We start from the raw sequence: 13,714 nt of genomic DNA, 5'->3' as shown, positions 1-13,714 counted from the left end.
TGTTTTTTGGTTTAAAGTCTATTTTGTCTGATATAAGAATAGCTACTCCTGCTCTTTTTTGGTTTCCATTTGCATGGTATATCTTTTTTCCATACCTTCACTTTTAGTCTATGAGTTTCTTGACAGGTGAAGTGGGTCTCTTGAAGACAGCATATACTTGGGTCTAGCTTTTGAATCTAGTCAGTCAGTCTGTGTCTTTTGAATGGGGAGTTTAGTCCATTCACATTTAGAGTAGTTATTGAGAAGTGTTGTTTAATTCCTGTCATTTAATTGCTACTTGTTTAGGTAGTTTAAATATCTTTTGATCATTATTTCCCCTTTTATTTCTCTTCTTCAATGTTAGTCAGGAATTTAAGGTGAAATCATTTAGGTTCTTTCTCTTTCTTGCTGGCATTTTTGTTTTAACTGTGAGTTTTGCTCTTTCTTGTGTATTTGTGATAGTGGCCACCATTATTTAGATTCCAGATGAATGACTCCCTTGAGAATTTGTTGCAGGGGACCGGCCCCATGGCGCACTCGGGAGAGTGCCGCACTTGGGAGCGCAGCGGCGCTCCCGCCGCGGGTTCGGATCCTATATAGGAATGGCCGGTGCGTTCACTGGCTGAGCGCGGTGCGGGCGACACCAAACCAAGGGTTGCGATCCCCTTACCGGTCACACACACACACACACAAAAAAAAAAGACAAAAAAAAAAAAAAAAGAATTTGTTGCAGGGCTAGTCATGTGGTGGTGAACTCCCACAACTTTTGTTTATCTGGGAAATACACTATTTCTCCCTCGTTTCTTAAGGAGAGACTTGCTGGGCAAAGAATTCTTGGCTGGCAGTTTTTTTCTTTTAGCATTTTGAATATATCATTCCACTTTCTTCTGGCCTGTAGGGTTTCGGTTGAGAAGTCTGCTGTTAGTTTGATGGGAGTTCCCCTGTAAGTGACCTGACGCTTTTCTCTTGCTGCCTGTAGAATTCTCTCTTTGTCTTTGAGCTTTGCAAATTTAACTATAATATGTCTTGGGGAGGATCTTTTTGTGTTGAATCAGTTTGGGAACCTTTGAGCTTCCTGGATCTGAAGGTCTGTATCTCGCCCTACACTGGGAAGTTTTATGTTACTATTTCCTTGAGTAGATTTTCAACACCTTTTCCTTTCTCATGCCCTTCAGAAATACCCACAATTCACATGTTAGAATTCTTGAGGTTGTGTGCTATTTCTCATAGGTTTTCCTCATTGTTTTTAATTCTTTTTTCCTTTTTCTTTGTCTGCCTGACTTATTTCAAAAAGACAATCTTCAAGCTCTGAAATTCTTTCTTCTGCTTGCTCTACCCTGCTGCTCTAGCTCTCAGTCGTGTTTTTTATTTCATTGAGTGAGTCATTTCTAGAAGTTCTGCTACACTCTTTTTTATGGTATTAATCTCTTTGTAGATTTCCTCCTTCATATTCTGGATGTTTTTTCTTGTTTCATTGTGTTCTCTAATTGAGTCTTCCTTTATTTCTTCAAGTTTTCTTAAGATCATTGCTTGAAATTCTTTTTCAGACATTTCAAGGATTCCCTGTTCCATGGAGTCTGACTTTGGGGCATTACTATATCCTTTCAGTGGTGTCATTTCTTCTTGATTGTTTGTGCTTCTAGTGTTTTTTTGCTGATGCTTGGTCATTTGGTAGGGTGTTTGCTTCTTCTGTTACTCTGAGGTTGGCTGTGGAGTGGCCTTGCTTGCTACTTTTAGGGGTGAATTGTCTTTGCTTGACAGTAGGTGTGGTGGTGGTTATGTTAAACCACCTTGGTTCCCGTTCTAGACTTTGTGGTTGTAGAATGAGCCCCTAGCGTGTGGAGTTCTGCTGGGCCAAACTCGGTGGGTTGTAACCATAGGCTGGTGCTCCCACTGGGTCTGAGTCAGGATGAGGGGCTGCGTGGAGCTGTGTGGTTCCGCTGGCTGGTGTTGCTGCCAGCCGCCCCAGGTGGGCTCACCTGCACGTGTCAGTTCAGGGTGTGGGGGCGGGGCCTGGAGCTCCCCACCTGCCTGGGTCTGAGGCAGAGGGGTGAGGCAGTCGCCTCACAGGTAATTTTTTAAACATCCTCTTTCCTCACATGTGCAGTCAGATTTTTCTTGTTCAGCACTATGTTGCAAGTTCTAGTTCTGTTTAAGCATTTCAAAGACAATCAGTCTGACTGTTCCCAACATGCCCACCTTGCCTCTGCACCAGACACTCCCTGCGGATGCCCTGAAGATGGTTTTGCACTGTGAAGTGCTCTAGGGAGCCCAGAAACAGGCCCAGGAGCATTGTCAGGGATTGGGCCCTTTCTCCAGAACATAGAGCGCTGATGTGAACATTTCAGTCTTATGAACAGAGAGAAACAAGGGCACCCCTAGGATTTTCCACTTTTTCCCTAAAGAGTTTAACAGTGCTTGTTTGCTTATTTCTACACAAATGACAGCTTCTGAATGATATATATTTACCCGCCAGATTTATTCATTCAAAGTCAGTGTTAAATAATAGTGGTTATCTCTAAAGTTCATATAAAGGTAATACCAAGAATTATTGTTATTAAAGCTGTTGTAATAGTATTTAAGAGTTCAGAGAATATTATTAAATATTAAAGGTGCTTTGCTAATATTCCATTAGCTTTTTTGTCAAAATCAGGACTTTAGTTTCTTAGCAATGAAATCCCTACAGATGTTAGGCAATGGCAATTATTCTTCTTTCTGATTTATGTTGTTAGTTCTCTATTAATGTCTTATTTTCCCCAACTAATTTTGAAGTTGTCTAAGGATGAGGACTGTGTTTCATACGTATTTTGAATTCTCCATAGCACCGAGCTTGGTGATTTGGATACAATAGCTGCTCATTAGTTTATTGATAATTAAGAGTATAGCTTGTCACAAATTACCTGACTTATTTCAATATCTTTCTTTGTAGCCTTTTGTCATACATGACATGGAGACATTGTGTATGGCTGAGAAGACACTGGTGGCCAAGCTGGTGGCCAATGGCATCCAAAACAAAGAGGCAGAGGTCCGCATCTTCCACTGCTGCCAGTGCACATCAGTAGAGACCGTCACGGAGCTCACGGAGTTCGCCAAGGCCATCCCAGGCTTCGCAAACTTGGACTTGAACGATCAAGTAACTTTGCTGAAATATGGAGTTTATGAGGCCATATTTGCAATGCTGTCCTCTGTGATGAACAAAGATGGGATGCTGGTGGCATATGGAAATGGTTTTATAACGCGTGAATTCCTAAAAAGCCTAAGAAAACCATTTTGTGATATCATGGAACCTAAGTTTGATTTTGCCATGAAGTTCAATGCACTGGAACTGGATGACAGTGACATTTCCCTTTTTGTGGCTGCTATAATTTGCTGTGGAGGTAAGTGCTGGATTTAATCTGCTGGTGCCACGTCACTTGCAGGCTGTTACCCTGAAGAATTTGACGACAGTAAATCTGATACTGGCCTGAGCTGTGTTACAGTGGAGTGGGCACTGGCAGGGTGGGAAGACAGCTGAGCTTTGAGTTACTGCTATGTAGAATTAAGTGGAAATTATATCATTATAATAGTATAGTATATATTATATGTTAATACCTATTTGTATATTATATACATATAGTTATATAAATATACTCCATTTCTTATAAATTATATTGGATAAAATTATAATAATATAATCTATAATAATGTAGTTATATTATGATATTCTTATATTATCATTATAAAATATTATTTTATTACATCCATATTCTGTAGAGTGCCACAGAGATGTTAGTATTGTTGCTGTCACTATTGGTAATATTTATGCTATTTTATAATGAAAAATATTAGTAGCTAATATTGCAATGTTAGCTATTGGCAGCAATTGCAATGTTTGCTTTGCCAGAGGAAACAGATCCCAGTGAAGGAAAATCTGAGCCTCTCTGCAGCCCCCAGATTTTTGGCTTGGTGTCCCATTCCTTTAAATAGCCCTATCCCAGGTCTAAGAAAGTCATTCCCCTACTGTATACTCAGCTGACCTTAGCCAGTCTTGGCAGAGACCAGTGGAGTGACTGTCCCCCCCAAACTGCCAAAAACTGTGCTGTCCCCCGAGATTTACTCACTCTTAGAATTGAGGCCGACCACACCGCCTGGACTCCACAAGTGGAGCCAGGCGAGGGCAGTCCAGCCCTTGGAGGTGTGTGTCTGGCCGGGTACTGTCCAGATGGGAGAAGTCCTTATGCTCTGGCATAAAGTATAAAAGGCAAAGCAGTTACACATAATTATCACTGTCCTTTTGTACAACCACGATGTAGCACTGTGGGTAAAAAGCAGTTGCAGAACTACTTACGTGTAGCACAGTCATGGTATCAGAAAGGAGATTATAATCCTACATCAACCCTATATATACAGAAAAACGTCTGGTGAGATTTGCATTAAACCCGTCATGCTGGGGTTAACATTATGAGCAGGGGTTCTTTCTATCTTTTCAAAATCTTCTCTGCCTCAGAACTCAATAATTATATTTATTTTGCAATCAAAACACAATGAAGATTAAAAATCCACATCATTAGCAACACTTCTGAAAATCATAGTAATGAATGGGGCTTTCAAGAGAGCACTGCCTACTGGATATGGATTGGGCCAGTATTTCCTGGACTAAGAGTCTGCACCCCGGGTCTGAGCCTGTCCGGAACGTCTGGTGTCGGTGGTGGAGCTACTGCAGGGAGGTCACCTGCCGTGAACGTTGGCACTCCCTGCACCGCGTCTCAGACCTGCCCCATTCTCCATCCTCCAGGGTCTCCTCAGATCCTTCCCAGCCAGTATCCCATTAATTTCTCACTCTACTTTCTTTTCACCTAATTCATATTAGAAGGTTCCTGTGACAGGGCTTTATACTGCAAAACCTAAGTCTAACAGAATCACATTCCTTAAATAGTGGTAGAGAACTTGAAGCCGATATCTATTTTTGACTCGGGAAGAAGAACTTTATTTCCCATATAATGCAAAATTGGTTGTTGTAATCATCAGAGTGTGCAGTTATTCCTACTGTTTTGGGTTTTTTTCCCTGACAGGAGGTAATCAATCAAAGCCAACATGAGAGGGCCACACTGTAAAGTTGGTTTAAGGTGGTACTTGGCCCATTAGTGTGAACACTTAGGAATGAGTATTAATCCTGTCTGTTCCTATTAGGCCTAGACTTTGAAAAAAATTTATTTCTGTCTTCTTGTGAAGTTGACAATATCTAAAGGCAGCTCAACTTTTTCTAAGGAAGGTCACATCAGACAGGAACGTGTGGTTCCTCAAACGGGTAAACAGTTACTAGGAGACCATCACATTCAAGCGTCTCTTTCTTCTTTTGAGAACAGATCGTCCTGGCCTTCTAAACGTAGGACACATTGAAAAAATGCAGGAGGGCATCGTGCATGTGCTCAAACTTCACCTGCAGAGCAATCATCCCGATGATACCTTTCTGTTCCCAAAACTCCTCCAAAAAATGGCAGACCTACGGCAGCTGGTCACAGAGCATGCGCAGCTGGTGCAGATCATCAAAAAGACGGAGTCGGATGCGGCTCTGCACCCGCTGCTGCAAGAGATCTACAGGGACATGTACTGATTTCTCTGACGTCAACGAAAAGCACAACGTGTCAAGGATTTTTAATGTCGACAGCACTACAAAGGAGAAACGGGAGCAGCACGATTTTGCACAAATACCCACCATTTTAACCTTAGAGATTGGAAAGTCTAAGCTCTGGGTAACCGGAATACTATTCCACATTTTCTTTACTGTAACCAGTACTTCCAGGAGTGTGCATAGCTCTCAGATGCCGGTGACAGCAGCTCAGCAGGACGTGGAAAATTAAGGAGAATGATGTTCAACAGTCTGATTTTAACTCACCCAGTGTTAATCAATGCACGTCTTTACATCGCATTAGTAACTTACCGTTTAATTAGCTGGTGACCCCAGAATACATGGGCTGTCTTCCCTTTTCACCACCCTTTTGGCTTGTGTGCTCCTTTATAATTTTGAAACTAATCAGCACTTTTAAACAACTTTTATAATCCTATAAATCTAGATGTATCCAAAGGTTAGGTATTTAAAAAGCAGCAAAATATTTATTTGGAAGAATTTCATTCTGTTTCCCAAATCTGAAGAAACACAACGTGCAGCTTTTTAATCACAGGACTGAGAATTTTAAAGAACAATTTGATAAGCTATTGAAACGCAGCTGTTTTGTTTTCAGTTCACTGTTTTCATGGTTGTCACTGATGTGTGGAAAAGCCTGTTTCCAGGTTTGTGTGGAAGATTCCAGAGAACCACGTCTCAGGACCCCTCTGGACTGTGTTAAGCTAGCGCCTGCGGCGGGCAGGAAGCAGACGAACTCGCAAGTGGGCATCCTTCCCGTTCCCCTCGCCTCCATTTCTGTCCAGTCTGAACCCACTCATTCAGGCTGTTTGTGGGCATGGTAGTTTGTTAGGGACAAACTTACAAAGTCATTTGTAAATGTTGCTCCGGGCCCCATTTGGCAGCTCCTCTACCTTTTCCTGTGTTGCTTGTAAGAATACGATACTTTATTTTTTTAACTCTTGGTGGTAGCAGGTGCCCCCTGAACTGAAGGGAAGCAGATGTGACTTTACAGCCTGGGCTGGGCTGCTGGTCATTCTAGAGCATGAGGGAAGGGCCATGTCCTTTAGGTGGCAGTTTCACTTAGTCTCAGATTTCACAGTAGTTGTTTTTTGTTTTTTGTTTTTACAAAGATTTGTCCTTTTCCCACTAAAAATGTAAGGTGGTTTTTCCAACATCTAAAATATTTGCTTTAGCCTTGAAGAGCAACTTCTCGACCTCAGTCCAGCTGGGATAGCAGTGTTGGTTATGGTAATTGGCCTAGAACATATGGACCTGGAAATACTTTCTCTTTCTATCCACCTGGTAGATAAATCGTCCCCCAGAGGAATCAGCCGTCCCCCCAGCCAGAGCTGGACAGAGCCTGCCGGAGCCGTTGCCTCCCTGGGGGCCACCAGACACCTGGTCAACAGCTTTACCACCTGGTTGATTTTGATGTTTTTCCCCCTCTATCTTCAGAAAATTTGGCTCTTCTGAGATAGTTATTATTTGTTGTTAAAGAATGATTAGGATTGATACTGATAAAGTTCCCAACATCAGCATTATGAAAACACAATAGGACAAAGGACAATAAAACTGAGACTTCAACTAGAAAAAAGTAAAAGTTAGGACTGGGCCATCCTTTTTTAAACATTACACATTTAGTGATTTTTTTTAAAGATCCAATCAAAGGATCTGTCAGCTGCAGCACCAGGCCATCCACTCGAGTGTCTTAGGAATCAAAAGCAAAGAAAAATATTTCCATATATGACACCAATCAAGAGGTTATCCTAATTCAGAAGGAAGCTAGCCTTTGAGTGACATGGCACGTCCATTTCATTATTCTTTCCTAAAATGAGAGCTCCCTGCACCGGTGACACTCGAGGACTGAGCTTGTCCAAGGTCTTGGGGTCAGAGGCTGGATTCCAAGGCCAAGTCTGTATTGCCCCACTGACCACACATCCTCCCACTCTGAGGTGCCCTAGACAAACGCTATCCAAATGGACTTGGCCGTGAGATCCAGGTTTCCAGATATGTCATTCATTCTGTTTAAATTTTCATAGGCCCTATTTCAAATAGCTCCTTATTTCAAGCTTTCAGTAGTAAAAGACATGCTGCCTGACAGGTTCTGTGTTAGCTCACGCAGCATTCAGGAGCGTTTGGTTCTCTTTGGGCCTAGCCAGACCACCGTTGATGTCCCGATGAAGTCAGAAAGGAGACCCCAAGTGACCTCAGCTTGAAAGTCACTCAACATTGTTTGCTTTCATTACCAGGAAGGAGAATTACATGTTCCCATTTATTTAAATAACAAAGTCACTAATTGCCACTCTGCTAAAATATTTTGGGTCACCTCATCAAAGGTTTCTAGGGCATCGATAGTCCAGCATAGACTGACTATGCACTAGTCCCAAATACTGTAGCATCTCAACAGGAACTATTGATAGAGCGCATTTATTGCTGGCTTTATTCAGTAGACATCAGCAGAAGGCACAATGGAGACATCATAACAGGTTCAAGGAGTTTCAGACCACGTGTGTAGAGCCCACATTTCCTCTGCCAGTGAACGAAGAAAATCAGCAACTTAACCCACTTTTCAACAAGTCATTGACGAAAACTGATTCTTCATTTTCTCAACTTTTAATAGCAAAAAAAGTGCCAAACTCCTCAGAGACCACAGAATTACCAAAAGGCCTTGGTGTTCCACACTGACTAGAATGAAGCGACAACCACGTGCCTCTCACAGACACACGCCAGCCGCTGCACTGCGGGTCCGGGATCAGACATGGTCCCCTCCGCCAGCCACCGTGAGACTTACAGTGCATCCCTCCTCTTCCACCTCCTGGCCATTCCAGCCAGGTGTCCCACACACTGAGTTCTATGACCCCCACACTTTGAGGGGCCTGAGGGCTACACAGGCACAAGGCCATGTGGATGAAGTGCAGAACTGTCAAAACAGGATGCTTGCGGTGACATCAGTGAGAGTGGGACTCGGGAGCAGCATGGTTACATAGAGCACTAGCTCGTGAGCTGTTCTAGTTTCCCGTTGACCTTCCCACAGCTCTCTGATGAGATGAGTTCACAGCATCTTCTAAAGTGTCTGGACACCTATGCATGTATAACTAATGAGAAGCAGGGTGGAAAAGAACCCAGGACTCAGTGCACTCAAGAATGCCTGCGAGAGCTGTCCCAGTTCTAAAGAGATTTTTTCATTTTAAGAGCGTAGAAGGTGCCTTTCTGCTTTCTCTGATGCATTTCTTACCCTGGGCCATTTAAAGCCCCAAAGGAAACAAACCACCTCAAACATCGTCTGGAGGTCCCAGGGACAGCGCAGCATCCCAAGAGTGTAGTAGAAGCAGCTCAAGGAACAAGTGAAATATCTGATGATGAGTAAACTGTTAATTCAGCCCCTACTTCCCCCAAATGTATGGCGTCACAGCTACCTCTCTAGGCCCTGCAGAGGCACTGTTAACGTTAAGGTACACAGAGCACGGGCCCTCTTTGATGTCTCCTGCTGGCCGGTGGTTAGGGCTCCCTGAGCATGCACACATCTTCGGTTGCCTGCACACGCAGGAATGGCAAGTTACATGACTTCTCACAGGATCTTTTGTTGTTTAAAGGGAGCCTTAAAAATAGGCAGGGCAAAAGTTGCTACCCCGATTTAGTGAAGCTGAGCTCGAGTGTGACCTGGGTTAGGAGAGGTGGCCCCCCGTGCAGCCTGCAGCGATCCGCCTGTCGGGGGCCTCCCCTCCCCTCCTGCTGCTGTTTATGAGCCCCGTTCATAGGAGACGTACTGCCAGATGAGATGGAAACAGATGCCTCACAGCCAGCCTTCGTAAAACCGTGACTTGCTAAGGTCTTCTGGCTCACACCGTACCCTCTGTGTCTGAGTCCAAGCACTTCCTGCCTCGAGCCCCCTCTGAAACCACTGTGACACCTGAGCGTTTGATGCTTACAGCCAGATGCTGCTGGAGGGGGTTCTGTCTCCACGCAGTCACGACACAGTGGCCACGCCTGTCTTCAGAATCTCTTCTTCAGCTCCCATTTAAATACGGGTTCATCATTACTTCAATCAGTGAGTCCAGCACTCCCAGCTAAGACTGCCTTGACCACCGGCATGGCCTTTGGAGGGGATTCCAGTGCCCAGGGGAAGCTAGCCACCCTCAGAGTACCTCTTCGACCTGGGTGGCCTTTCAAAATGTGGATCCCACTAGCAAAACGTGTCAATGCCTACAGCCACCACCTTTGTACATCGTGGTTCTTTACAGCCTCCAAAGCAGGCCAAGGGGGCAGATGGGGAACCAGCCCCCATTTCAAGATGGAAACGCCTGGCCTCGGGATGCAGGGCTGGCACGGCAGGTCTGGGGCCCAGGCGTGGCACACTTTCTCCACCCCCTGCTGCGTCCCTGCTCTTGCAGTCACAGCCAGCAGGCGTGAGGCCAGACGATGAACTTGACACTGACTGAGACACCTGTGGCCCTTTTCTCAGCACACATGCTGGTGGCTGGCCAGATGGCAAGCCCGTCATCTGCCTGATGCAGGTTCTTTTAAGGGATTACTTTTTAAAAGTCTTTCTTTTAAGTTCAGAACAGTGGCATGGCTTCAGGAGAGGCAAGGACGTTCACTGTCTATAGAACTTACAAATCAAGTCGATGCCACCACTTGAGGGCTTACTCATTATTAACAAATGTCCACAGGAGATCTGTCTCAGTGCATCGTTTTGACAGCATTGGCACTGCCAAGCACGAGCAGTATCTATTCTTCTCATTTTAAAAGCAGCCCAGCTTCTGTTAACTCCTGGTCCAAGCTGACTTGTGCAGTTGCACTGGAATTTCTTGCCAACCAGATCTTTGCACTGAGCTGTCGGTTCAGGGGATTGTGTGTGCCCTCCTCACCACAGCGGTGGTGGGAGCGGTCACTCAAGCCCATCTTCAGACATCTTGGTCTGGAGATGAAATGTCCACAAATTTCTGCTGCAGAGAGTCTCTAAGGACAGCTCAGCTGTGCGATAACTTTGAGGAGCAAATGAAGGGTTGTGACAAATGCTGATGAATGTGCCTCAACTGTGCTGGCGGCAACCAACGGACATCTTGCCAAGGGATTCCTTTATGTTGTTAAATCATCAAGTGGCCTTCCAAGTTCCTGGCCTTCACCCAGGGCATGTACTCCTCTGAGAGACCTTCTGCCTAGAAAGATGTAAGATGAGGCTCCGAAGGTCTAGGTTGTTGCTGGCACTAATGTATTTTTTTAGGTGCTATTTTAATAGAATTCAGAAAAATGGTAATTGGCCCCCAGCCTGTAAAACAGGATAAGAATAAGGGCAATAAATTTATTCTGACTCCGAATATAGGAGATCCGTTATATTTCTCTGGAAACCACAATACATACTAAAATGTGAAATTGGAAGTTTTGTAAAAAAACAAAAAAAAGATAATGAGTTTCATTCTTTAGTTTGCATAATTACATAGTGCTTTCCATTATGCTATTTTTGTGGAATGCAGTAGGTTCTTAAACTATCTCTGTGGAGTGGACTGCAGCCTTCAAAAAAAAAAAGCCACATGTGTGGCCTCGCTTATTAGGAGAGCAGAGAGGAGAGGCCAGGGCTGCTTCCCATGCTGCCTTTAGCAGCTGCATGCACCTGAGGACATCGTCTCAGATCTGGAGTGGGGCTATCGACTGACCATTTGCTTCTCAGATTTTCCGTTTGAGACATGAGAAATATAATTGGTTACTTTTCTCCCCCGGGGCCCCTTTTTGTAAGGGAAGAGGGGCTATATAATGTGGTTTAGCTGAAATACAGCCACCTCCTTTTGGAGTCCTTTGCCAACGAGAACAGGCAAAAATGAGTCCACGTTCAATGTCATGTCTTGACCGAAGCAACTGAGACCATCAAGTCCTTTAGTGGCCCCACAGCTGTTAGATGCATTATTTGAAAAAAAAAAAGAAAAAAGAAAAGCAAACATTGATTTTTACATTGTACACAGCAAATTAAGACCCGGGTTAGTTTTCATTATTATTGTAAAAGTTTGCTAGTTTGGGTCAAATGTGAAACATGTTTTCCTCCAGAGAAGGGAATGTGCTGGCCGCCTCCTCCCTTGCTCCTCTTCTCCACCCCCAGCCCACGGAGCACCACACAAGCCGGCCCGTGAGCCCCGAGCCGTGGGAGGCAGGATGGGGACAGCAGGCCCGGATTTCCCGGCATCTCTCCCAGACCCTCAAGCCTCAACTCTGCCTAGAGTCGGATCAGATCAGGCTTCAGTTCCTGAAGACAAGTCAGTGGCTGATCTTTTCATGGTAAAATCACTTGATTTTGGAAAATTCACTTTTTTTAAAGGCACAGTCAGTTCCTTTTTCAAGCCTAAAAAGAAACGTACCTCACAAAAGATGAATACCACTTAGTACCCTTTTGGTAAGAATACAATATTAGTGCTGAGTATCACCGTTTTTTTCTGCACCGTATGGTAAAAAGAACTATGTTGATAGCTGTATCTTAAATACTGTGATTTGAGTTTTTTTAAAAAATCCTAATACAAATATTTTACTAACTTACAATCATGCATCTAATGACAAACACTTGAATTCTTTTGAAATCAGTGTTAATTGGTGTATACTCTTAAAAGCCTGGCTCTTGAACCGTTGGAAATACAAAGGAAGCCGAAGTGAAACAGCTGGGACACAACTGCACACGAGCATGCACGCCCTCCCCCAGCTTCTCATCTCCCCTGAGCAAAGCAGAATTTATTTTCAGTCTGTAGATCTGCTCCCTTCACCCTACTTCACGTGCAAGAAGTGCAAGTGTGTCTGTCTTTATCCATTTCTACCAGCAAGGCCTGCTTAGACCCCAGGTCAGAGGTCACTGACTTCATACAACAGTATTTTGCTAGATCATTAACTATTCCTGTTTAGGAAACAGCTGTCTGCTCTTCAGGGGATTATTACCTGTGGGTTATTACCAAAGAACTTTGGCAACCTCAAATATTCTGACAAATTATTTGCACATGCTGTTTCTCTGACATCCTCTTGATGAACCAACCCAAAGCATAAAACAGAAAGCACAGAACCCTTCTGTCCCATACATTGTTTTCAGCATCTTGACAGAATTTCTTCTTGGTGCATATTTGTTGCTCCCCCTGGGACCCACAGTGCCATCATGCTAAACCCTAGGGAAGGGGCCGGGCCCGTGGCTCACTCGGGAGAGTGCGGTGCTGAGAACACCAAGGCCTTGGGTTCGGATCCCATATACGGATGGCCGGTTCGCTCACTGGCTGAGCGTGGTGCTGACAACACCAAGTCAAGGGTTAAGATCCCCTTACCGGTCATCTTTAAAAAAATAAAAAATAAAAAATAAAAAAATAAACCCTAGGGAAGAGGGTTTGACAGACACACAGGTTTCCAAAGCCAGGACTGAGCTCAGTTTTCCGATGTGTGCTCGTGATTACTTTTCTTGGGTGCCTTATACTCTCAAAGTATTTCGGGGCTTACAGACCTTTGTTTTTTATGTGAAACAGGAGCAGTTCCAAAGGAGGAACTGTTGAGCGGGCTCCGGCGTCCTCTCTTCAACTTCATACCTCTCTGCGGGTGTGGGGGTATCCAGGACCTCAGGAATCAAGGGTGCAGGGAAGGACAAATGTAATATTTCTAGTCACATCAACTGATTGGTCCAGATTAGAGAATGGCTATAAAATAACCTTAATTTTTAAAAATCTTGGGGGGGGGGTCTTCATTTTCCTATTAGGAGACTGAACTGACCACATGTATTGATTTATATCCTGAATTTATGAGAATTTATATGTTTGGAATGTCCTATGTAAGACTGATGAATGTAAAGAGTTAATTTCAGGGTACAGTTTTGCCTTAATGGTTTTAAAAATAATAAACTATTTTTTAAAGTTATCTGGTGAGTTTTGAGTGATGCTGTGAAATGAACAATCTGGTTTGAAAAAAACCAAATCCCCTGCTGTAGGGTCTGTTCTCTGCTAGAACAGTCCCCGGCACCCCACTCACCTGAGGACACCCTCACCTGCACAGAGTCCCTTTTTACCCTTCAGTGTACAGAATGGATCTGGGACAATGTGGCCCGAGAATATGACACCCATTCATTCAAAGTAACATGAAACAGGGAAGCTTTAAAAGTGTGAACATTTTAAAATCCAACAC

General features: G+C 44.0%; 1 protein-coding gene across 3 annotated transcripts in view; it reads left to right on the top strand.

Moving 5' to 3' along the window:
• The window catches only part of PPARA (peroxisome proliferator activated receptor alpha), a 70,586-nt gene extending 57,136 nt beyond the window's left edge, over positions 1 to 13,450 (top strand). For all 3 annotated transcript variants that reach the window (XM_063115507.1, XM_063115505.1, XM_063115506.1), the window contains 2 exons: positions 2,909 to 3,356; positions 5,325 to 13,450. In XM_063115507.1, the coding sequence (XP_062971577.1) occupies positions 2,909 to 3,356; positions 5,325 to 5,572 (696 nt within the window). In that variant the 3' untranslated portion in view covers positions 5,573 to 13,450. The remainder of the gene's footprint in view (positions 1 to 2,908; positions 3,357 to 5,324) is intronic.
• The last annotated feature ends 264 nt before the right edge of the window (positions 13,451 to 13,714 follow it).

Source organism: Cynocephalus volans, chromosome 12 (assembly GCF_027409185.1).
Source record: "Cynocephalus volans isolate mCynVol1 chromosome 12, mCynVol1.pri, whole genome shotgun sequence".
Taxonomy (NCBI): Eukaryota; Metazoa; Chordata; class Mammalia; order Dermoptera; family Cynocephalidae; genus Cynocephalus; species Cynocephalus volans.
Note: the sequence above shows the minus strand (reverse complement) of the source record. Positions and strands in the feature narration are given on the sequence as shown.